Genomic DNA, 22,712 nt, shown 5'->3' with positions numbered 1-22,712 from the left:
AGAGAAGAACAGAATCGATGGTTAGCTAGCAGTATCTGCTGTGGTGGACTTAGAAGGCACACATGGTAGCAGAAGTTCTGGCCCAGGAGCATGGTAAGTCTGTTTCTAGATCCCTTCCACAACAATAGTTATGCAGTACTTACTGTATGCTACAATATGAGACTAATGTTATTGAGCGCTTACTACGTGCCATGCAAATACAGACCTTCTGTAAATAAATGTTCCTTAACTATTGAATGGACCTAACTTCCTGGGGTGGCCTGAGGAAGACTCCCCGTACCTTTCATTGCTACTGCTGTACCAACCATGGTGTGTTTAATGATGCGTCCCAATCTTGCCAGCCACAGCAGGAGCAAAGTTGTGAGTAATGAGGATGGATGCCAACCACTCCCAGTTCCCCTGAGGGAAAGGATCACTGGAGAAACAGAGCATTGTTAATAGCCCCAAACTTCAACAAGCCAGTTTTTCCATTCTCTGGATAATTATTTGTGGAGATCTGTTGACCCTTAAGGGTTTGGGTAAGATCCCAATTTACAAGCTGTCCCTTTGCTCTCTGCTATGTTTCTGCACCAAACTTATCACTATGCACAGCATTTCATGCCAGAGAAGTTCACAGAACTATGTTTATGATCTTTCAGTGAATTTCCTGCCTCGCTACATGGTTTTGCCAGATTTACTTGAAATAGTGCTTTGATTGTCCAAATGGATTGGAAATGCTGCCTATGTTATCATCATCTCTCTAACCAAAGCATCTAGACACAAAATATATATTATAATAATAATAGCTAGCACTTGGTGGTCACTGTTGCTCACAAACTGCTTCCATATACGTTATCCTATTTGGTCCACCCCTACCACATAAGTCATTTGGATGTCAGTGGTAAAGCTACTTCACTCATTCACAGGCTTAATACCATAAAATGTTCACATTTTATCTTTATCTTTTTCTTCATCATACTCTCATGTTACAAGATTATAGACAATGAAAAGTTCCAAAGACATTCAGTAGGAGGTCCAGGAAGAGAGTAAAAACACCAGACAATACAAGTAGGGTCAAAGACTCCACGGTATTTTATAACTGAATGCTGTCAACACCTCCACACCTAGAATCTGTCATACGTACATACCTACACACACACACATATATATATATATATATGCATGTATATACATACATACATGCATGTATGTATGTTCCAGATAAACCCCCCCACCTGAACACTCTCTATCCCTTCAATGCTTCCCTATCTCTTTGTCGATAACATACACACTCTTTGATTGCATGGCTCTTCCTGACCTGGCCAATGTCCATTCTCTTGTGTCATTGCTCATCACTACTCCCTCACATCTTACACTATGATATTAACTGCTCTACTTGCAGTTTCCCTCTGCACAAGGTGTGATTTACTTACTAGGTAGATTGCTCCAGTAATCTTTCAATATTCAGCTCAGTGTCCCTGGCTTTGGGAGCTTCCTCAGCCCAGCCCCACAGCTCAGACAACCCATCTGATTTCTCAGAGCATATGAGAATACCCTCATCAGTGCTTTCCACACTGCTTGGTAATAGTGTCGCTGATTTACCTGACTGTGTGGCCAACACACTGTGAGCTCCTTGAGGATGTAGCGTCTTTTTTATTTGCATAGTTCCTGGCATATTTTAATTGAACCATAAATGTAAATAAACAAATACGTAAATGAATAAATCAATATTCACGTCATATGCATCAACTCTTTTGTTTGTTTGACTTGTATTTGAGGTACCTTTTATAACCTTGTACAGATGGGCAAAGCAAGAAGAGATATTGGAGTAAAACAGAGATCGATACATAAAATGGCTTCAAGAAAAACAGGTTGAAGGAAATGTTTATAGAATAACAGAAAATAATGGTCATCTTTGAACACATTTGCCTTTTTTTGTCAAACATATCCAAAACAATAGTGCCTCTTATTTCTCATCACTGAACAGTAACAACAAGTAACAGTTGTTTAGGATGTGTATTTTCAAAGCATTTATGCAACCATTTTCTTCAGGACATGTTCACAACAACTCTGTTCTTCACGTGAGGACAGTAAGCTACATCTGTCAAAGATCCTATAGCCACTATATGACCAAACTGAATGTCTATCAGCTCAGGTCTTTAACTCAATATGGGGTCATTGGGACAGCTTCTGATTATCAGATTGCCAATTTATACTTTATCTGCCTATCTAATTTCCCAAGAGGTTGCCTTCTGGGGAACACAGAAACATATGGCTTATCTGCATATATGCATTGCCTAATTACTGGTTATACAGATGGTTGAGCAAGTTGCTAATGAAGATATAATCATGGGCTTGATACTAGAATTTACAGTTAGCTTGTCTTTATTTTCCCCCTCTATTAACAGCCTGAGTCCTGTGTCAGTCTCTAAATTTAAAACCTCTGCATGATACAGAAAGTTTTTTTATAACCTACTTTTCCAAACTAATCTCTTTTCTTCTTCAACAATAATGCCTACTACAGCCAGGCCAGGTTCCTTCCCCTTCTCCCCCCACCACTTCCCTATGCACATTGCTCCTTCCATACTTGTGCTTAGAACCCTCTAGAAAGGCTCACCCTTCTTCACTGCCTGTCCTATCCTATCCTATTCCTTCTTAAAGACCCAGCCCAGCAATTCCATGAAGGCTTCCAGAAATGCTAGCCTCCGGTGATGTAGTCCTCCTCTGAGCTAACCACCAAACATATGATCCATTCCATTTTCCTGGTATGAAACAATGAAGATAATACTAACATAGTGCCTTATGATACAATTTTTGTATCCTCAACATTTACTATGGCTCATAACAAAGCGCTTAATAAATGCTTGTCAAATAAAAGAATAGGGGTTATGCTTTCATTTAAATCTTCTAATGCCAGGGACTTCCCTGGTGGTCCAGTGGATAAGATTCCATGCTCCCAATGCAGGAGACCTGGATTCAACCCCTGGTCAGGGAACTAGATCCCACATGCATGCCACACTGAGAGTTTGCATGCCACAACTAAGAGTCCGCATGCCACAGCTAAGAAGTCTGCATGCCACAACTAAAGATCCTGCATGCTGCAATGAAGATCCCGCATGCCGCAACTAAGACCCAGTGCCACCAAAATAAATAAATAAATATTAAAGAAAAGAAATCTAATGTCAGAGTCAGTTTGAACTGTCAGTAAGAACTGTTTTAGGGCCGTCACAGTTCCTGAGCCATGAGCCTGTAATGCCTAAAGGATGAAGTGGTCTTGCTCTTAATTAAAAGTGGACCAATGATACAAGTACTCTAATTTACGATTTTGATGGTGGAGCTCCATTCTCAGGTTATTCTCAGAACTTCCCATGCCTTTCCCTAAACTTAGACCCTTCCTTTCCACATCTGATTCCCCAGACAGAATGTAAAGTCCTTTGGGAAGAGAGCATGGGTTTGTTTCTTTTTTCTTTTTTCTTTTTGGCCATGCTGTGCTGCATGTGGGATCTTAATTCCCCGACCAGAGATTGAACCCGTGCCCCCGGCATTGAGAGTGTGGAGTCTTAACCACTGGACAGCCAAGGAAGTCCCATACATGTATTTTATTTATTCTTGGAGTCTTCCATATTGTCTAACTTGCATAGCACTTTGTACAGAATACGTGCGTAAGCAGTGTTTTTTAATTAAATAAATGGCATAGTATTATGCACAGCAGCATGATGTAGTGGGTATAGATTGACCTTGATGTCAAAAGACCTGCACTCAAGTCCCTGGTCTGCCACTCCCTGACTTTGGGCAAGTTGTGCAGCATCATTGTATATACCCATATAATTAGCATTTCCTTTGTGTAGATCCAGATGGTGTCATTTTCCTTCCGCCTGAAGGACTTCCTTTTACATTTCTTAGAGTGGAAGTTTGCTGATGATTAATTTTTCAACTTTTGTATGTCTGAAAATGTTGCCTTCATTTTTGAAAGATGCTTTTGCTGGCCTTAAAATTCTAGGTAGATAGATTTTTTTTCCCCTTTCAGTACTTTAAAGATGCTGTTTTACTTTCTTCTGGCCTGCATTAATGAAAAGTCTGCCATAATTCTTATCTTCGTTCCTCTGTATATAACATCATGTGTTTTTGCCCCCTCTGCCTGCTTTTAAGATTTTCCCTTTGTCATTTTTTTTTAATATATAAATTTATTTACTTTTGGCTGTGTTGAGTCTTCGTTGCTTCACGTAGGCTTTCTCTAGTTGTGGCGAACGGGGGTTACTCTTTGTTGCAGTGGGCAGGCTTTTCATCTCGCTGGCTTCTCTTGTTGTGGAGCATGGGCTCTAGGCACACGGGCTTCAGTAGTTGTGGCACATGGGCTTCAGTAGTTGTGGCTCGCAGCCTCTAGAGCACAAGCTCAGTAGTTGTGGTGCACAGGCTTAGTTGCTCCGCGGCATGTGGGATCTTCCCGGACCAGGGCTCGAACCCGTGTCCCCTGCATTGGCAGGCGGATTCTTAACCACTGCACCACCAGGGAAGTCCCCTTTGTCAGTTTTTTTTCAACTTAGTTGTGTGAGAGTTGGTGTAATTTTCTTCATATATCTTGTGCTTGGGGTTCAGTGAGCTTCTGAGTGTGTTGATTTATAGTTTAATCAAACTTGGAAAATTTTTTGGCCATTGTTACTTCAAGTGTTTTTTCTTCCCCCTGACCCCTCACCTCCCCTTTGGGGACTTCAGTAACATTTATATTAGACCACTTGAAGTTTTCTAACTACTCACTATTAATGTTTTCCCAGTCATAGTATCCTGTGTAGTAGTTCATTTTGAGCAGTTTATATTGATGTGTCTTCAAATTTACCAGTCTTTTCTTCTATAATGTCTAGTCTGCTGTTAATTCCATCCTGAGACTTTCTATCTCAAACATTGTAGTTTCCATCTCTGGAAATTTGATTTGACTCTTTTTATATCATCCATGTATATACTTCACATGTTCAATCTTTCCTTTAGTTTTTTGAATATATTGTATACAGTTATCATACTTGTTTTTATGTCCTTGCCTTTTAATTCTATCATCTGTGTCAAGTTCTGGGTTGTTGCCATTGACTGATTTTTCTCCTCATTATGAGTAACATGTTCCTCTTTCTTTGCTTGGTAATTTTAATTGAATTCTATACATTGCAAACTTCACCATCTTGCATGCTGACTATTATTGTGTTTCTATATATATTCTCAAGTTGTTCTGGGAAGTGGTTAAATTAATTGGGAACAGTTTGTTCCTTTCAGATATTTCTTTTAATCTTTGTTAGGCAAGACCAAAACAATGCTTAGTCTAGGGCTAATTTTTCCCTACTATTGAAGCAAGAAATGGGGAGTATGCAATCTGGAAGAATAATAAAATCAAATAAAATTAGAAGGGCCTGGAAAAAAGAAAGATTAATGCCTTGCAGTACAGTCAGCGTAAACTGCATAAAGGGAGACTTTGAATTTGTAACTCATATTATCCATGTATATTTGATTCTGAAATCTGCTGTGTACTGAGCTGTGGAAGTATGGACTCTTGGGCTTGAAGTATATGTTGAGGAAGCCTGACATTGGAGCCCAGGTTTTGGGGGGGAAATGCTAAGGTTTTGGACGGTGCTATGGACTGAATATTTATGTCCCCAACAAATTTGTGTGATTATTTGATTAATGCTTGTCACTTCCACTAGAAGTAAATTCCATGAAAGCTAGGGCCGTACAACTGCCAGATATGTTGTAGTTACTCAGTTATACAGTGTGTATGGAAAGAATGAATCAGGAGTGGGGGTAATGCATCCCTCCCCTCTCCTACCTCTGTCACCTGAGTGCACGGGAGCTCCATTTCCCTGTGATTCAGGATCACCTCCTTTAAATAGCTCCTTCAGATTTGCCTATAGTGCCACACTCCAATGGTTCAAAAGCCAGCTTTTTGAACTGGTTGGGGGATGATCAGCCCTTCATTTCTTTTCTCTTTCATCTCTGGCCTCAGGTACCCTTAATCAGCTAATCGCCCCAGGAAATAGATGATTAAGGAATGGGAAGGGAAAGGTGAGGAGAGTTCTCTGGTCCTATCCATCCTGTCTCACTTTAGGCTTAACTAGAACTACCTAGGATGTTTTGTTTGTTTTTGTGGAAATTCCCTGGTTATTTAGAGGCAAGGGGGCAGGGAGACAATTAATGTTCCATCTACCTTTCTTATCTTTTAGAATTTCATTTTGTTTCTTTTAGAAAATTTTGTTTTTTCATTTTGCATGGTTTCCAAGTATATCAGACTTCTGTTGTTGCTGTAACAAATTGTCACACATTTGGTGGCTTAAAACAACACACATTCATTCTCCTAGAGTTCTAGAGTTCAGAATTCTGAAATCAGTTTCACTGGGCCAAAGTCAAGGTGTCAGCAGGGCTGGTTCCTTCTGGAGGCTCTAGGGAGAATCTGTTTCCTTGCCTCTTCTAGTTTCTAGAGGCCACTTACATTCCTGGCTTGTCTCTTCCTCCATTTTCAAAGCACATCACTCCAATCTCTGCTTCTACCATCACATGGTTTCTCTCTCCCTCTGACTCTTCCTGGTTCCCTCTTATGAGGACCCTTGTGATCCATCCACTCAGATAACCCAGGATCATCTCCCTGCCTCAGACTCCTTAACCTAATTATGTCTGCAAAGTCCCTTTTGCCATATGAGGTAACATTCACGGGTTCTGGTCTTTAGGATGTGGACATCTTGGGGGACCGTTATTCTGCTACCACACTATGACTCTCATTTCTTGGTAAACACCGGTATCTTGGACAACTTCTCAGGCAACACAGAATCCCTGATTTCTGCCTGTAGTCAATAGTTATAACATTCAAGGCTTTTGTGCTGCTGTTTCTAAATTGAATATGGTATTCTAGAAGTGGAAAGATCTTTCGTTTCATTTTGAAAGATTTAAGGACGGCACAATTAGAAGTTTAACTAGAGATTTAAAGAAATGCTATAATCCCAACTTTACAATTTATTGCCCTGTGACTTTAAGTCATTTTTACTTCTCTAAATTGTAAAGCTGGGAAAAACGCAGCAATGTGTCTCAGATTTATCGTTTATAAAATGAGAATAGAGGTGCCTACTTCATAGATGTGCTATGAGGATTTACTGAATTATATTTATCTAGCACTTTAAAATGATCCATAAATATTTGTATTATTACTGTGGCTGTTTTGCATTTTATTACCATGTCTCACTCATGTAGCCTATGGGTTTCTTATGTTAAAGAGAAAACCGCAGGCCCAAAATGATATCAGTGTGTTAAAGCCCATGATACCAAACCTAGACTTAATATATGACTTAATAACAGTTTCGACCTTCCCTAGAAATGTAATCTTAACCAGCCAGTTTGGGACCAGGTTCTGGTCAGCACCAACGAGGTAATCTGTCCTGTGGGCCCTCTCCATCTCCCTCTCCCTTCCCCAAGAAGAGGCAATGTATGTGATAAAGATTATTGCTGGTCCCCAAAAGAAGATATCCTGGCCCCAAATAAACTTTTCATTTCTTCTGCTAATGACTTCCTTGCCCCACTCTCTTTTCTATGAAAGCCTTCCATCTTGCACCCCTCAGGAGAACCCTTCTAGTTGTTAGATGGGATATCGCTCATTCGTACATCGTTGAATAAAGGCAATTAGATCTTCAAGTTTATTTGGTTGAATTTTGTTTTTCTAACATTAGCAAGAGGTTCATGGAATACTGTAAGCCTTATGAGTAGGCTTCAGGGGCTCAGTAGTCCCCAAAACCATCTGCACAATTTAGGAGGCGAGAGGGTTTGTAGCTTTCATCAGATTCTTGTAGAGTTCAGTGACCTAAAGAGGTTTCGAGACATTGCAGTTGAAGGTAAAGAGGGGAGAGCTTGAGATAGCAGAAGGAAGCCCTCTGACTACTAGACTCCCAAGGTAGTAGCTCAGGTTCATTCTTGGGTCAATAAGTTTAAAATTTTGATTTTATCAGAGCCCCTAGTATTGATCAGAGTTTCAGAGATTCTCGCTAGCCTAACTCACAAGAGACCAGAGTATAAACCCGAAAGCTCCCGTGTTCGTGAAAGGGGATTGCCTGCCACTAGACTGCCATACCTGTTCCCTTGCGCCTGTCACTCATAGCGTTCCCCTGGTGACAGGCGCCCTTCACAAAACAGCCTTTTAGCTTCTGCCTCTTTCTCTTTTTGCTACAGGACTCAAAGATGATGGGATCTGCTGAGAAACAGATCCACCCAGTGGTCCCTTGCTGACATCAGGGTATCTGGAAAGTAAAATAATTACTCAGAAAAATGGTAAGAAAAAAAGTTGCATAGTCAGCAGGGGTATTTTTATACAGACTATGATACTGTCTGATGAATTCTCTCTGTACCACATCAGAGTACACCTTACTAATGACCTCGGCACTCCTGTCTGTCACATGCACTGTTTTCCTCTTTTTCTCCTGGAACAGTGCTGGGTAAAAGCCAAGACTTGCCTCGAATCACCCTTTTGAACAAGCAGAACGGCCTTTCTATTAATATATTCCTTTCAGAAAATTTTTAATACAACTGATTATATTACGAGTTTTTTTCCCCCTTAACGTTCAATTGTATTTGGGTGAGATAGTATTCTTCTTGTCTTCATTTGATCTGGTGGTTCCCCAAACTCCTATTTCAGGCATTTACCTTCTCTCAGGATGGTTTACTTTCTCAGGTGATTAAATTCATCCATTAGTCATTAATATTAGTTTTACTGACAGAGAGTTGCCTTTTCAGGTTCTGCGTGTACCTTACTGATTGGCTTCACGTGCCAAACAAGGGACCCACTTCTCTTCTAACCATTATCATTCTTGTGTTTATTGTTATCACGTCATCATCATCAAAACAGCACTGTAAAAAGGGGCTTTTCTGCGTGTTAAAATAGAGTGATCATTTTAAAACTTAGGTAATACTTGCCCCTTCTTATTAACTAATCCTTCAATGGTTTCCCATCCTAGCTGGAATAAAATCCAAACTCCTTACCATGGTGTCGTGGTCAGCGATTGGTATTGCCAGCCTGTCCTCCAGTCCCCACTCCCCTTCTTTTGGTTCAGCACCCTGAATTTTTTAGGGGGACCCACTTTTCTCACACTATTAGTGTACACTTCCGATGGAAAAAATCCTCTCCCTAGCTCTGAAGTGGGTGTTTTCTCTAGGACTGGCCAGTCAGCAAGTGTCTTCCGCTGGCCACAGTGAATGGTTCAGGGACAGATACATGTTCCAAGTTGGCCCAATGAGGATCAGGTCTGGACATTTTGCAGCAACCATCGGAAGACTAGTGCAGTCTTCCAGGATGCTAAACTGCTAGAATATACAGCCGAATATTCTGTTCTCCACTCTCTGGTGACATTTATGCCACATCTTGCCTTCCTGGAAATGAAGCAAACCCAGAGGCAAGCAGAGACAGGAGAGAGACACAGATGACCAGTGACACCATTTGAACTCATTTCTGTCTGCACTTGATCTTTTCAGAGACCTGAGTGATCCCTTTTTTCCCTCAGGCCAGTTTAAATGGTATTCTTTGGAGCTTCCCTGGTGGTGCAGTGGTTGAGAATCCACCTGCCGATGCAGGGGACACGGGTTCGTGCCCCGGTCACAACAGTGAGAGGCCCGCGTACCGCAAAAAAAAAAAAAAAAAAAAAAAAAAAGGTATTCTTTGCATCCACAAAAGTCCAGACTATTCCCATGGCCTGAATGGTCTGGCCCCCTGCCGACCTCCCCACCTTATCTCGGGCCCCATTCCCCCTTATTCTCCCTACATGACAGGTGTTCGGACCTTCTGTCAGTTCCTAGAAAAAGCCATGCTCTTTCCCACCTGAGTGACTTTGTTCTTACTGTTCTCTTTCCTCTAGATGTTCTCCAGGGCTCTTCCTCCACTTTCAGATCTCAGCTTCAGTGCTGCCTCCTCAGAGGCTTTCCTGACTGCCCACTATAGACCAAACATGCAGCACACGCTCTCACACACTGGACTGCGAGTTCCCTGAGGGCAGGGGCCTCGCGTGACTTGCCCAGTATCGTTATCCCAGAGCCTGGCATTGTGCCTGACACACAGTAAGAGCTACCGAAATATTGGTGGGCAAGTGCCCCGAGTGCTCCTTGACTTGTTCTGCTTTTCGCTCTGTCTATAATTCTCTTTCCTTATTTCTTTGGATAATTGACTTCTTATTTCAGTCTCAACCCAAATATCATCTTCTTGGAAAGACCGTGTCTGATCATAACGACTAAAATAGATGTCCCCTCACCCCAATCCTCTATCACATCACTGAGTTTCATATTTTTCATTGTACTTACACCCTGAGATTATCTTTTAAATTTTTTCATCTATTTATTTACTTATTTTCTCTCTTCAACATAAGCTCCGCGAGGGCAGAGGTTGTGTTTGTCTCATTCAAAGCTTCGTTCCCAGCACCTTCAGCAGTGCCCGGCTTACAGTTTCCCAATAAATACGTATTGACTGACTGAATGAATGAAAGCCAAGCAGTCATTTGCGCGCTCTGCCTTATTTAATCCTCACGACAATCTTGTGAAATAAGCACTAGCCCAGTGCTAGTCTCATATTACAGAGAAGAAAACTAAGTCTTACAGAGGCAATGTCATTTGCCCATAGTCACATAATCAGTAATTTGAGAAGCTGGAATTCAAATCCAGATGTGCATATTCTACAGATGACAATTCATCGTCTACCTCTCAAAATATCTGTTTTATTATTCCCAAGGTGGGTTTGGAGATCGCAGCTGGGCTCCAAGTAGAAAAATGGGATTCCTACTCCTGGCTGCCCCTTGCCCTCGGACCTTATCATCCACAGGCAGAGCAGCTGGGCGGCTGGAGCTCCCGCACCCTCAAGTGCGTGGAGTGGGGCCTGCGTTGGGGGGTTCAACACACACAGGGAAGCAGGAGAGTGCATGTTATTTTGTGGGCTTCCAGCTCCAGGAGAGAGGGCCAAGAAAGGGCTGACCTGGGTTCACACTCAACCTTTCCCCCAGACTCAGAATCAGATCAGGCTCTCTTCCCAAGGGGCTGGGGTCAGGGGAAGGGAGGGAGTGAGGGGTCTAGAGAGAAAGGCGGAACTCTTTTCCTAATGCTTCCAAGAGGGCCAAAGTTCCTGTTTTACGGATGGAGGCAATAACACAGAGAGAGAGAACATTTGCCCCACTCAGCCCACCATTATAAAAGAAAACCCTGCAACTTACAATTGAAGTTGGAGATGGGGTGAGGGGTCGGGGTGGGTGGGATGGGGAGGGATATTGTCTACATTAACAGTATCGAGGCTCAGCTCGGCCACAGCTCATTTAATCATATCGCTTCTAAAAATTGGCTCAGCACCTCTGTACTACTTTTCCAGTCAAGTTTAAACCTCTTCTCAGGACAAGGCCTTTCACTCCTGGCCCCTCTGCAGTCTTATCTGTTCTCCGGCACCTCCCACTGCTAGTGCCCCTGGAGAAGCCATTACGAACATCTCATAATTCTTCACGTCTCCAGGCTTTTGTAAATGTTATTTCTCCTCTACCTGGCTGTTTCTTATACGGTACATCCTATATGCTTTCAAGAGTAGGCGGCTGACCATGAGCGGCTTGAAGGCGGAATAGGTTGTACTCATCTCTGTATCCCTGGGCCTCTCAGAGTGGCTGCCCTCAATGAACACCGAAGTGTCAGCTCAAAGGCAACCTTTCTAGAATCCTTCCTGCTGCCTCTAGTTTGTGCTGAGGGGTCTCCTTCTTGCTCCCAAAGCACTTTAGCACCTCTGTATTTATCCTTCAAATGCTACACTTTAAATGTTGTTTTTCTGGGGAAAGGGATGTGACTTGTGCATCACCGCACCCCGAGTGTTAAGCCACAGTACCTGGCACATAGTAGGTGCTCGATAAATTAATTTTGAATGAAACGTCTTCTGAATCTCCAATATGGAAAGCACGGTACGAGGCACTATTACAGGGATATAAAGTTGTATCTCTGATCCTGGGGGGAAATGTTCACATATATGTTGTACAAGGCACTGTGAAATAACTTGAGGACAATGCTATAGAAATTTAAGAGGAATATTTCTGACTTGCTTAGGGTAGAAATTTTTACACACCCTCCCTTCTACCTGGAAATGGACTCTTATCTGTTAACTATTTTCTTAATGGTCTTAGAAGTATCTCTTGTGTGTCATTTGAAAGTAGGTGGGGCATAAATAATAAAGAAAGAAAATAATACCCAGGTGACAGGTGTGAAGGGCCTCTGGTTGTGAGTTCAACACCATCTGAGAAGTTTGACTTGGGGTAAAGGGGTGAGTCTTTAGAGACAGTGGGTTACCCTTTAGAGACAGCGGGCTTTAGATTCTACACTGAATGAAAGCAGAGGGTGAGTCCTGGAAGCGGGTGAGTGAAAGTGGTAACCAAAATGGGTGCTTCCCAAGTCACTTTGTTAGCCTCTGGGGCCAGGTCCACCATCTGCTCCCAGGACCCCCAGGGCTGCTGGGCACCTCCTGAGAGGAAGAGAAATGGAATACTCACGAGTGCTGGAATGTAGGACCAAGAAATCATCCAAACCAGTAAACAGAATAGCCAAATTATCCCCTTTCCCACTGGGAGCATTTGGTCTAACTTCTGATTTGTGCCTAGGAATTATCTGTCCAAAGTTTCGTTACGTCAGAATATTGACATTGCATAGTTCTATAGGATAAGGATCTAGCACTTGAGTTTTGTGAATGGTGCAGGACTGCAGAACACAGAGCTTAACTGGGCCAGATATGTCTAAAACACTGAATTCTAATTCATCTATGAGCATCCCTGATCCTAGGTGGCCTTAAATAATCCAAAATGGAATTTTCCAGTATTCGACAAGGTGGGGCATGGAAAAGCATGTTTGCTGTGGGGTTTCAACATAAAGGAGTTAAGAGCTAGGAAGTGCCTCCTTGGTCAATATATAAATTAGGCCAGACTGACATCTCATTTTCCTTTTCTTCTTTTTTTTTTTGTAATCAGAGAGGAAGAGGAGAATATTGAACTTGAACAAACGTTTTGGCTGGTCCAAATGCACCAGGCCCTTGCTCTCTTTTAAGCTCATAATTCTCATTGCATCATTCATTTGGAAGTAATCACTGCTTTGTGAGGTCTCAGAAATGGTTTCCCTCTGCTTTTTAAAATTTAACTTTCCGTGTCTGTGTCTTTGGTACCCTCGGATGTTAGGCCACCAGAGGAAAGGGGCTATGTCTTTTTGACGTTCGAACCTCTTCAGCATCCAGCCCCGTGCCTTGCACATAGTAGGTGCATTCAATAAATGCTTGTTAAGGAATTAGTGAATGGGTCCTTAGGAGGGAAGATGAAACATTTCTCTCACGATGAGAACGAATATTTCTCAGTTTATGTCTGATATGAATCAGCTACTCAGCGTCAATTGTGCTTCTGTACACTCACCAGGTGTAGAGAAATGCTTTGGCTGAGATTGAGAAATTCATCTCCGGAGAATAATATGGTGGGCGGGGATCTGAAAGCTCCGAACCGCGAGGAGGGGGCGGAGTCACAGAGAGTTGGAGCGTTTCTGTCCAATCAAAAGAAGACGGTAGGAGCAGGAGTGGGAGATAAGGGGGAGCGGGAGATCGCGAATCCTGCCCAGTTACACGAGCCAGCCAGAGCCGGAACAGCAGCTTCTCCGTTTAGGTGTTTCTGCCCAGGGAAAGCTGCCGATTCCGAGGCCGACTCCAGCAATGGCCTTTGCAAATCTACGGAAAGTGCTTCTCAGTGATAGCCTGGACCCTTGCTGCCGGAAGATCCTGCAAGATGGAGGGCTGCAGGTGGTGGAGAAGCAGAACCTGAGCCAGGAGGAGCTGATAGCCGAGCTGCAGGTTAGGCGAGCGGGAGACAGACTAGGGCTGCGAGGCATCCTCCGCGGACACTGGCTGACCAATTCCGGCCCAGCGTGCCCCACCCTCACCCCCATCGCTGGTGTCAGTCTTGGGGTCTCCCAAGATTGGGGGCTGGGAAGGGGGGAGGGAGAAGAAGGAGGGAGGAACAAAGGGCGGCAAGCTGCAGGATGCAAACTTTCCGTTCCGTTTGCAACCGCGTGTTTCACGTTGGCATGCCTCCCGCCAGCATTGCAAAGTGCTGGCTGCTTCAGCTGGTCCTGCAGGCTGCCCGCGGGATGCCAGCGCGGCTTCCCAGGGCCGTTGCGCTCAGTGGCCCTGGCAGCCCGGCGCCGCCTCTCCCCACCTCGCGCGGGTGCTCCGGGGGAGGGGCGCCAAAGTGGCTTCCCTGCTTGGAGCTCAGGGACCGGCGATCCTTCCCCAGCCAAGCCCTGGCTCGCCCAGCCAAGTCCTGCTTTCCCTGGGGGGCCCAGGCGGAGTCCCAGCCTGTTCCGTGGCTGCTGGAGAAGCTGCAGGGAAGGCAGCCCGGCTGGAGCGGCAAACGCCATACCCGCCTTTCATCTGATGCAAGACTGCTGAGAGTTTTCACCGCCCCTCTGCCGCCTGGGAGCGCTCGGAGGAAAGAGGGGCGGGCGGGGGGCGCCCGAGATCTCCGCGCCGGCCACGCGGCAGTCGCCTCGGCCGCCGCTGTCCAGGCTTAGTCTCCGCCAGTGGGCTCGGCGGGGTCAGGAATGGCCCGATCGGACGAGATTCCGATCCCAAAGCCCCCAGGAAACGTATATTTCCTAGCAGATCTTTCTCAGGAACGTTATCGCCGTTTGTGCAGTTTACTTCAGATCTTTCTCTAACTTGTTTGTAAAAATCCTGCGAGGTTTGGTGGCCTCTTCCTGCCTTATAACATTTATTTCGTGAACTCTTCACTCCAGTTTCTGCACTTCTTACTTCTGTACTGTGCCCAGCGCCCAGGTGTCTCTACCCGACCCATCCGGATGTATTCTCCCCTGCCCCCAAACTCCCACACCCCGCAGTGTAGCCTCCTACCAACTTCAACCAGTCTCAGCGCGGATCCACCCTCTCCAGAGTCCCTTAAATCAAACCACAGAGGTGGCTACTGTTGCTTTAGCTGTGAGGCAATCGCATGGTCTTCATAACTGCCATTGTTTCTCCATGGAACCCCTGCCGCTCTTCTCCCACCCCGTGGTACTGTATTCTGCCCCTGGCTTGTACGCAGAGAAGTTTCTGACTGGTCCCTGTCTTTTTTTTTTTTTTTTTGGGCTGCGTTGGGTCTTCCTTGCTTCTTGTGGGCTTCCTCTAGTTGCGGCCAGAGGGAGCTGCTCTTCGTTGCGGTGCTCCGGCTTCTTACTGCGTGGCTTCTGTTGTTGTGGATCGCAGACTTCAGTAGCTGTGGCACGCGGACTCAGCAGTTGTGGTGCACGGGTTTAGTTGTCCGTGACATGTGGGATCTTCCTGGACCAGGGCTCGAACCCGTGTCCCCTGCATTGGCAGGTGGATTCTTAACCACTGCGCCACCAGGGAAGTCCCTGGTCCCTGTCTTAAAGAAGCTTGTCAGCTAGTTAGGAGCCTGGCCAACACACGGTGAGACAAGTGACCAGATGACACAGTACTTGAGTGCTAAATGAGACCATCCGGCAGCCTAGCCTTTGCCTGCTCCACGGCGTTGCAAATGGAGAGAAGCGGGTGATCAGCCTGGACTCGGTGGGGGCCAAGGGCTCAGGACGTGATCCTTGGACTACCCTAGGACTGGATGGGGAAACGGCACCTCACACTTGTCACCTCCTCTTTTGTGCAGGTGGTATAATGGCCTTGGCTCTGGGCCGTGGCCAGAAGGAAGTGGAGTGGCCTCTAGATTCTCACCTCCACCAGACCACCGGGTTGGAAACAGTGGCCTGGACTTGGGCCTTCCCAGCTTTGTTACGGAAATTAAAATTCCGTACCCCGGGGGTAGGGTGGGTTGAGAGGGAGTGGTGAGTGTGGAATTGACTAGAATGGGAGGCCCTGGTCACTAGTGGAGGGTTTCCATGGTGTTGAGAGGTTGGCCGGGTGGGTGCAGGGAATCTGGGGCTGGAACTTGGAGGACGTTTTAAAGGCACTGAAAACTTCTGGCAGGAGAGGAGGGGTGTTTGTTGGCTACATTGTTGGACGGTTTGGGAGTGCCCAGTCTTCATGTCTGTCTTTGTAAAAAGCACTAGGTTCAGACTGCTGGTTAGTCTCCTTGGGCCACTGGAGGGTCCTCATACCCGCCCTTGCCTCTTGTTATTCTGCATGGAGAGGTGCCTGGGTTAGTGGCCCCTGCCCTCCCCTGTTTAAACCTTTTTAATACTGAAAGAAACTGGGGCCCAGTGCCTGAACCAGGCCTGGCCTCCGTTCCCACTCCTTGGTATTCTGGGCAGGCACAATTTATTCTCTCTCAGTCTGTGGTCAGGAAGTACAATCATCCCCCAGAACCATGCTTTTCAGACTTGAAGCGAGTCACAGCTCATTAGCGGGTGATGAAGTCCATTTAATGGGTCATGATTAGTATTTAAAAAAACAAAATAAGAAATATCAGAGAGCAATGCAGATAGCAAGGCTAAGTATTGTGTCACGAAATTTGTTTCAATTATTGTGTGTTTGTGGTGTGTGTGGTATATGAGTATAAAATCATAACTTAAACATGTGTTTCTTACTGGGGGTCTTAGTCAAAAGTTTGGAAAACACTGGCTTGGAATAATAAAGCATCTTGTTTGGAACTCAACTAAACTCTTACTTAGACTGTGTACCCTTCTTCTATCAGCAGATGTCACATCTTAAATAAGCCTAATATGCAGGAACATTTAAAGCTTAGCATGTATCAGTGGCTTTTAAACTTTGACCATGGCCCACAATAGGAAATTCATTTTACATTATAACTCACTATACACACACATATGTGTACACACATACACTAAAGTTTCATGAAAGAATACCCTTACTAGATGTGTTGCGTTCTGATATTTTCTTCTGTTTCATTAACTAGCAATGCTGGTCAGAATCCTCTAAACGCATGCTGGTAATGCATTTAATCTACTGAAGCACCTTTATATCTTTATTTCAGAATTTGAGGGAAGGATAAGAAGGGAATAAAGTTCAATGCAAGAGTCCATGTTTTGAAAGGCTCTTTTAAAATGCAAATTTCTAGCCTTTACACTAGGATTTGGTTTGCAAAAGTTAAATAACCATCTACTTAATCAGGATCACACATATTGTGCCAAACAGCGCCTACCTGCATTCTCTATAGCTGGGGAACATGATCTGGAGAGTTTCTCTGACTTCTCCTATGATGTAAGTCAGAAGCAGGAGTAATGCTAGAATCATCCCCAAGGCCAAGCCTGTTCTTGGGAAAGGAAGCATGTGTGAACTTGAGGAATGTGAATGGGTTTCCACTGCTGAGTTTGCATAGTTTGTCTGGAACAGCTGTAAATCCAGCAGAACAGTGGCCTGTTGTTTTCCAGCTCTGAAGCAGCTGTGGGACTGGGAGTGGGGAGGAAACCCAAGTGTAAGCAAATGCCTGTTCCAGCCTGCATTCTTTTTTTTTTTTTTCTGTACGCGGGCCTCTCACTGTTGTGCCCTTTCCCATTGCGGAGCACAGGTTCCGGACGCGCAGGCTCAGCGGCCATGGCTCACGGGCCCAGCCGCTCCGCGGCATGTGGGATCCTCCCGGACCGGGGCACGAACCCGTGCCCCCTGCATCGGCAGGCGGACTCTCAACCACTGCGCCACCAGGGACGCCCCCAGCCTGCTATATCTATACAGATAGAGCACGCACAAAGCTGAGAACAGTAGACAGCAGAGTGGGTGCGGTGTTGAGATTCCCACTGCGGGAGTGCCAGAGAGGACCTTGGGGTGCTGCCGGAGAAACTTATCATCACTGCAAACTGCAGGGAAGATGCAGGTGGATTTGCAAAGGACTGCGGTTTGCATAAGTAGAGGAGAGGAGTGGACTGCAGGGAGCCAAGTCTCCGAGGGATGACGTGGGGCCTGAGAAGGGGACCGGGCCTGGAGTGCAGGGCTTTTGAGGGATCAGCGGCAGCTAGGTTGCTTGGCACACAGGCTCTCAGTAAATGCATGCTGATTGAATGAATTCTGTTTTTGTTTTGTTTTTTTGTCACACCATGTGGCTCAAGGTATCTTAGTTCCCCAACCAGGGATTGAACCCACGCCCTCAGCAGTGGAAGTGCAGTGTCCCAACCACTGGACCACCAGGGAATTCCCTTGAATGAATGAATTGATGATGTGTTTGAATGAACAGGAACAGGGGTAGTTGAGGGTGTAAAGGGTCTTGAAAGCCCGTGAACTCTGGCCACGGGAATGCCCGGATCGTGTGGGACCAGCGTCTGCTGAATGGGAGTCTGCAAAGGCAGATTCCCACTTGGGATGGGTGAGCTCTGCATGTACATCTGTGCTGGTCTGACTGAAGGCTCTTCAGACTTCTTGGTTTCAGAGAAAGCTGGGACACACCCTTGAGGGAAAAGTAGAGAGAGACTGCAGGATAAATCTCTGTAAGGGAGATCCTTCCACAGAGAGAGGTTGTGCTTGTTAAAGAAAAACGCCATGCTGTTTCTGGGCTTGTCCTCAGGGTCTGCAGGAATGGGGTGGACTCCTGGGGAGTCTGCATCCTCTTCTACAGCGGGTCTGTCCTGTGGGAAGCAGATTCCCAAGGTTTGCGGAAGGGCTGGCAGCTTTGGAGCGAGCATTCAAGGAGCATTCTATTCAGAACCACAGACACAAAAGGCTTGGAGTGCCCGTGAAGGGTCCTCCATCCAGCTGTCTGCGGTCTGGCACAGCCCCCAGCCAGTGAGGATGCATGAAGCATTCATACCTCCAGAGAAGTAATTCTGCAGCTTCTCTTGAACAATCATCCCAGTGTTGAGAAGCCCTCCAGATCTAAATAGGCTGCAACGTAAGCTTCATTCCTCTTCTTCCATCCGTGGAGAGAAAAGAATTCTGTGCTCTCTCTGCATGTAACTTGTCCAAACTGGTTCCAAGGCTCTGGGCTTGCACACAGTAAACACAGTGTGGGTCCTCACCCTAGGAGCCAGATGCCCATGGCCTTTCTCTGTCTCCAGAATCCGTGTGGTGGGGAGGGAAGAGAGAAGGTTCTCGTGAGATCCAGCTGGGTGCTCCACTGGGGAAATGCAGCGTGGCTTACAGGTGTCAGATCAGATGTGGGAGGGACCCCAGGGGCCATCTGTTCCAATGCTCTTATGTTACAGAAGGAGACCAGGGTTCGGGGTGACATGACTTGGTACAGTGACCCAACTTGTCATTGCCAGCCCTAGGCCTAGAACCCCAGCCTCCTGGTTCCCAGGTTACTGCTTGTGCAGTAACCCTTGCTGCTTGCCCACCAACCTGGGACAGCCAGCTTGGGACAGAGTGTGTATTTGCTCACCTGCTCCATTTCCTGGGGATTCTCATCGGGTGTTTGGCAACAGTATCCTTATTCTGCAGAAGATACCACTGGATTCTGGATAAGCCTAAGGAAGATTGTCCTGGGGTCTGGCTTAGCCCAAGTATAATGGCTGTGATGAATCCAGAAAGTCTGATTTTTCACATAGGTATAGTCTTAGCCTTATATTGCCTGGTTTTCCAAGTAACTATGGACAAGTTTAATTATTTTCTGCCCTTCCCCTTACTTTGGTTTCTGTTTTAGGAAATGTTTTTCTTTTAACAATTTGTCTTTTATTCACTTCATGTATTCATCTCTTGAGTACCTTCTGTGTACCAGGCATAGGGGCTTACAAAGTAGAATCCAATCCCACCTCTTCCCATCAGTAGCTCCGTGTCCAGTGGAGGAAGTGATGTCCATTGAGCGGGGCCAGATATCATGCCAGGTGTTGTACCTTCCTGTCTCATTTCTTCCTCACACACTTAAGGAGGCCGAAGCTCAGAGTCATAGCTTGTCAGGGCTGGAGCTTGGATGTGAACCCAAGCATGAGTGATAGCGGGGGCTTTCAGATGTGTGTGCATAAACATGCCTTCCTTTCCCTGAATGTATCCAAAGCCAGCCAGCCTGCAGGAACTCCCACTTTGGACAGAAGGGCTTTACGAGGTCTCAAAGACCAACTCTGTGGCTCCAGGTGTTTCTTCTTCTGCCTCAGGACTGCGAAGGCCTTATTGTCCGCTCGGCCACCAAGGTGACCTCTGATGTCATCAACGCGACCAAGAAGCTGCAGGTGGTGGGCCGGGCTGGCACGGGCGTGGACAATGTGGATCTGGAGGCTGCAACAAGGAAGGGCATCCTGGTCATGAAGTAAGTCGTGGAAGTAGTGGGGTGGTGGGGTGTGTGGCGACTGACCGTGAGGGGGAGGAAACACCTGTAGAGAGAGCTGGGTCTGAGTTAGAAGGGCTTCCAGGAGGCCGCCCGCTCCAGGCCGAGTCCAGACAGAGGCTCAGTGCTCACAGGTTAGCGGTTCCCGGGTTTTTGACACAGAGGCTCTCTTTGTAATCTCAAAATGCTTCACAAACCTGCCCCCAGATGCTTGCACACCTGCAGCCTGGTTGGGGAATCAGAAGAATGCTGGTGGATTTGTCTCAGTCCCTGCTTCAGCCCTGCCCTTCCCCCTCGGCTGTTTCATCTGGAGCCAGGTTCTGTTGGCTCTGCTTGACTATGGTCTCCCTTGTGCAGCTGCATAACCTTTGCTAGTAGACGGACTCTCCCATTCTCTCTTCCTCACTTCCCTGCACCCTTCGGGGGCCGGGAACCCAGTTTCTCTTTACTCCAGGGCCAAGAGGGAAGGGGTCCCCTTTAGAGCTGTTTTTGCAGAAACCCAGGGCAAAGGTCATGGCAGCATGCCAGCGCTAGGCAACACTCATTTCTGGCTCCGGTCTGGCATGTAAGTGGTGTGGCAAGGTTAACCCCTTCCACTTCTCTGTCCTCGAGCCTTTCCTCTTCCCTCGGGAGCCTCAGTGTCCTCAAGACTTTCCCCTCCCTTCCCTCCACTTCCCTCCATAGGGTAGGGGTTAACCAACCCAATCGTCTGCCTGAGGTCAATATCCAACAGACGAAATGTTAACCAATAACCCATCCTCCAATCTTGCCCTGGACCCAGAGGCACCAGCCCCCTGGTCCCCGCACCTCTTCCTGTATCCCATGTAGCCTGATCATTCGCTGGGCGAGTCAGGAAGCCAGGTGTTCTTATGGAAAGACAGACTCTGAGAATCCTTTTTTTATTTTTAATTTTTATTTATTTCCTTTTGAAAAGTTCTGGATTTTCAAGGGAAAGAAACTGTTCTTTTGGTCTACTTTATTTTTTTATAATTATTATTTTTTATATAGCAGGTTCTTATTAGTCATCAATTTTATACACATCAGTGTATACATGTCTGAGAATCCTTTTATCTTGATTTTTAACTTTTTAAAAATAGGATCTCTTGACCTTTTTTCACCTTATAACCTTCATTTCCAGAGAAAAAAAGACCCAGTAGAGGGAAAGGAGGGTGAACACGTGTGTTAATAAATTATTCCAAGAGCAACAAGAAAAAGCCTTTGAGAAAAGAAAAATAGTTTCATGGGTATTATCTCTATTTTCCTTTCTGTAAGATGGGTAGAGTCAACATTACCCTATGATTCAACTTGTGAGGATGATTTCTCAGTGCAAAACTTGTTGAGAAATAGGAGGAAAAGTCAAACAGGAGGAGATAAAAATATTAGCTTTGTTACTAAAAAAAGCCAGGTTGGGCAAATTGATAAAGGTCTGTGGGCAAGGGGCTGACCTCTGTATCTGTCACGGGTACAGCCTCAATAAGACTGATGGCATGAAACTAACACAACAGTGTAAAATCAACTATACTCCAATAAAAATTTTTAAAAACAAGATTGATGGCATGGAACAGCAGGCATTTGTGCTTTCTGTAGGCAGGTAGATCCTAAAGAAAGAGGAGAGAGAGAAGGGCTGAGCCACACGTATCTCTCCCAATCTATTGAGATACTTCTCTGCCCCGGGAGAAATGAGTTTGGGTAGAGAGATGAGTGTGTTTCTCGAATGGAGGTCCCTCTGCAGGAAAACATAAAGCCAGGGCAAAGGGGTTTTCTTCCAGACCTGGGGTTAGGGCAGGAGTACATCACAGAACCCAGGGCAGTGGCGTGGTGTTAGGGGTTTTCACTAAGAACAGGTAAGTTCAAAATGTTGGCGAGAATGTGGAGAAAAGGGAACCCTCGTACACTGTTGGTGGGAATGTAAATTGGTGCAGCCATTGTGGAGAACAGTTGGAGGTTCCTCAAAAAACTAAAGAAAGAACTACCACTTGACCCAGCAATTTCACTCCTGGGTATATATCCAAAAACACCAAAAATGCTAATTCTAAAAGATAGGTGCACGCCAACGTTCATAGCAGCATTATGTACAATTGCCAAGATATGGAAGCAATCTGAGTATCCATCGACAGATGAATGGATAAAGAAGATGTTTTATATATATAATAGAATACTACTCAGGCATGAAAAGAATGAAATTTTGCCATTTGTAGCCACATGGATGGTTTTGGAAAGCATTACGCTAAGTGAAATAAGTCAGACATAGAAAGACAAATACTGTATGTTATCACTTACATATGGAATCTAAAAAATACAGCAAACTAGTGAATATAACAAAAAAGAAACAGATTCACAGATACAGAGAACAATCTAGTGGCTACTAGTGGGGAGAGGGAATGGGGGGAGGGGCAACGTACGGGTAAGGTGTTAAGAGGTACAAACTATTAGGTATAAAATAAGCTGTAAGGATATACTGTACAATGCAGGGAATATGGCCAATAGTTTATGATAACTATAAATGGAGTGTAACCTTTAAAAATTGTGAATCACTATATTGTACACCTGTAACTTATATAATATTATACA

General features: G+C 45.4%; 1 protein-coding gene across 2 annotated transcripts in view; it reads left to right on the top strand.

Annotated features, from left to right (window-relative positions):
* Positions 1 to 13,526: 13,526 nt before the first annotated feature.
* PHGDH (phosphoglycerate dehydrogenase) overlaps positions 13,527 to 22,712 on the top strand; it is a 30,256-nt gene continuing 21,070 nt past the window's right edge. The window contains exons 1-2 of one of the 2 annotated variants that reach the window (XM_089917004.1): positions 13,527 to 13,816; positions 19,972 to 20,123. In XM_089917004.1, coding sequence (XP_089773130.1) covers positions 13,679 to 13,816; positions 19,972 to 20,123 — 290 coding nt within the window. In that variant the 5' untranslated portion in view covers positions 13,527 to 13,678. The remainder of the gene's footprint in view (positions 13,817 to 19,971; positions 20,124 to 22,712) is intronic. The other variant, XM_022583937.3, reaches the window with a different exon arrangement.

Source organism: Delphinapterus leucas, chromosome 1 (assembly GCF_059928025.1).
Source record: "Delphinapterus leucas isolate spDelLeu-1000000601 "Yukka" chromosome 1, BTC_Dleu_Yukka2, whole genome shotgun sequence".
NCBI lineage: Eukaryota > Metazoa > Chordata > Mammalia > Artiodactyla > Monodontidae > Delphinapterus > Delphinapterus leucas.
Note: the sequence above shows the minus strand (reverse complement) of the source record. Positions and strands in the feature narration are given on the sequence as shown.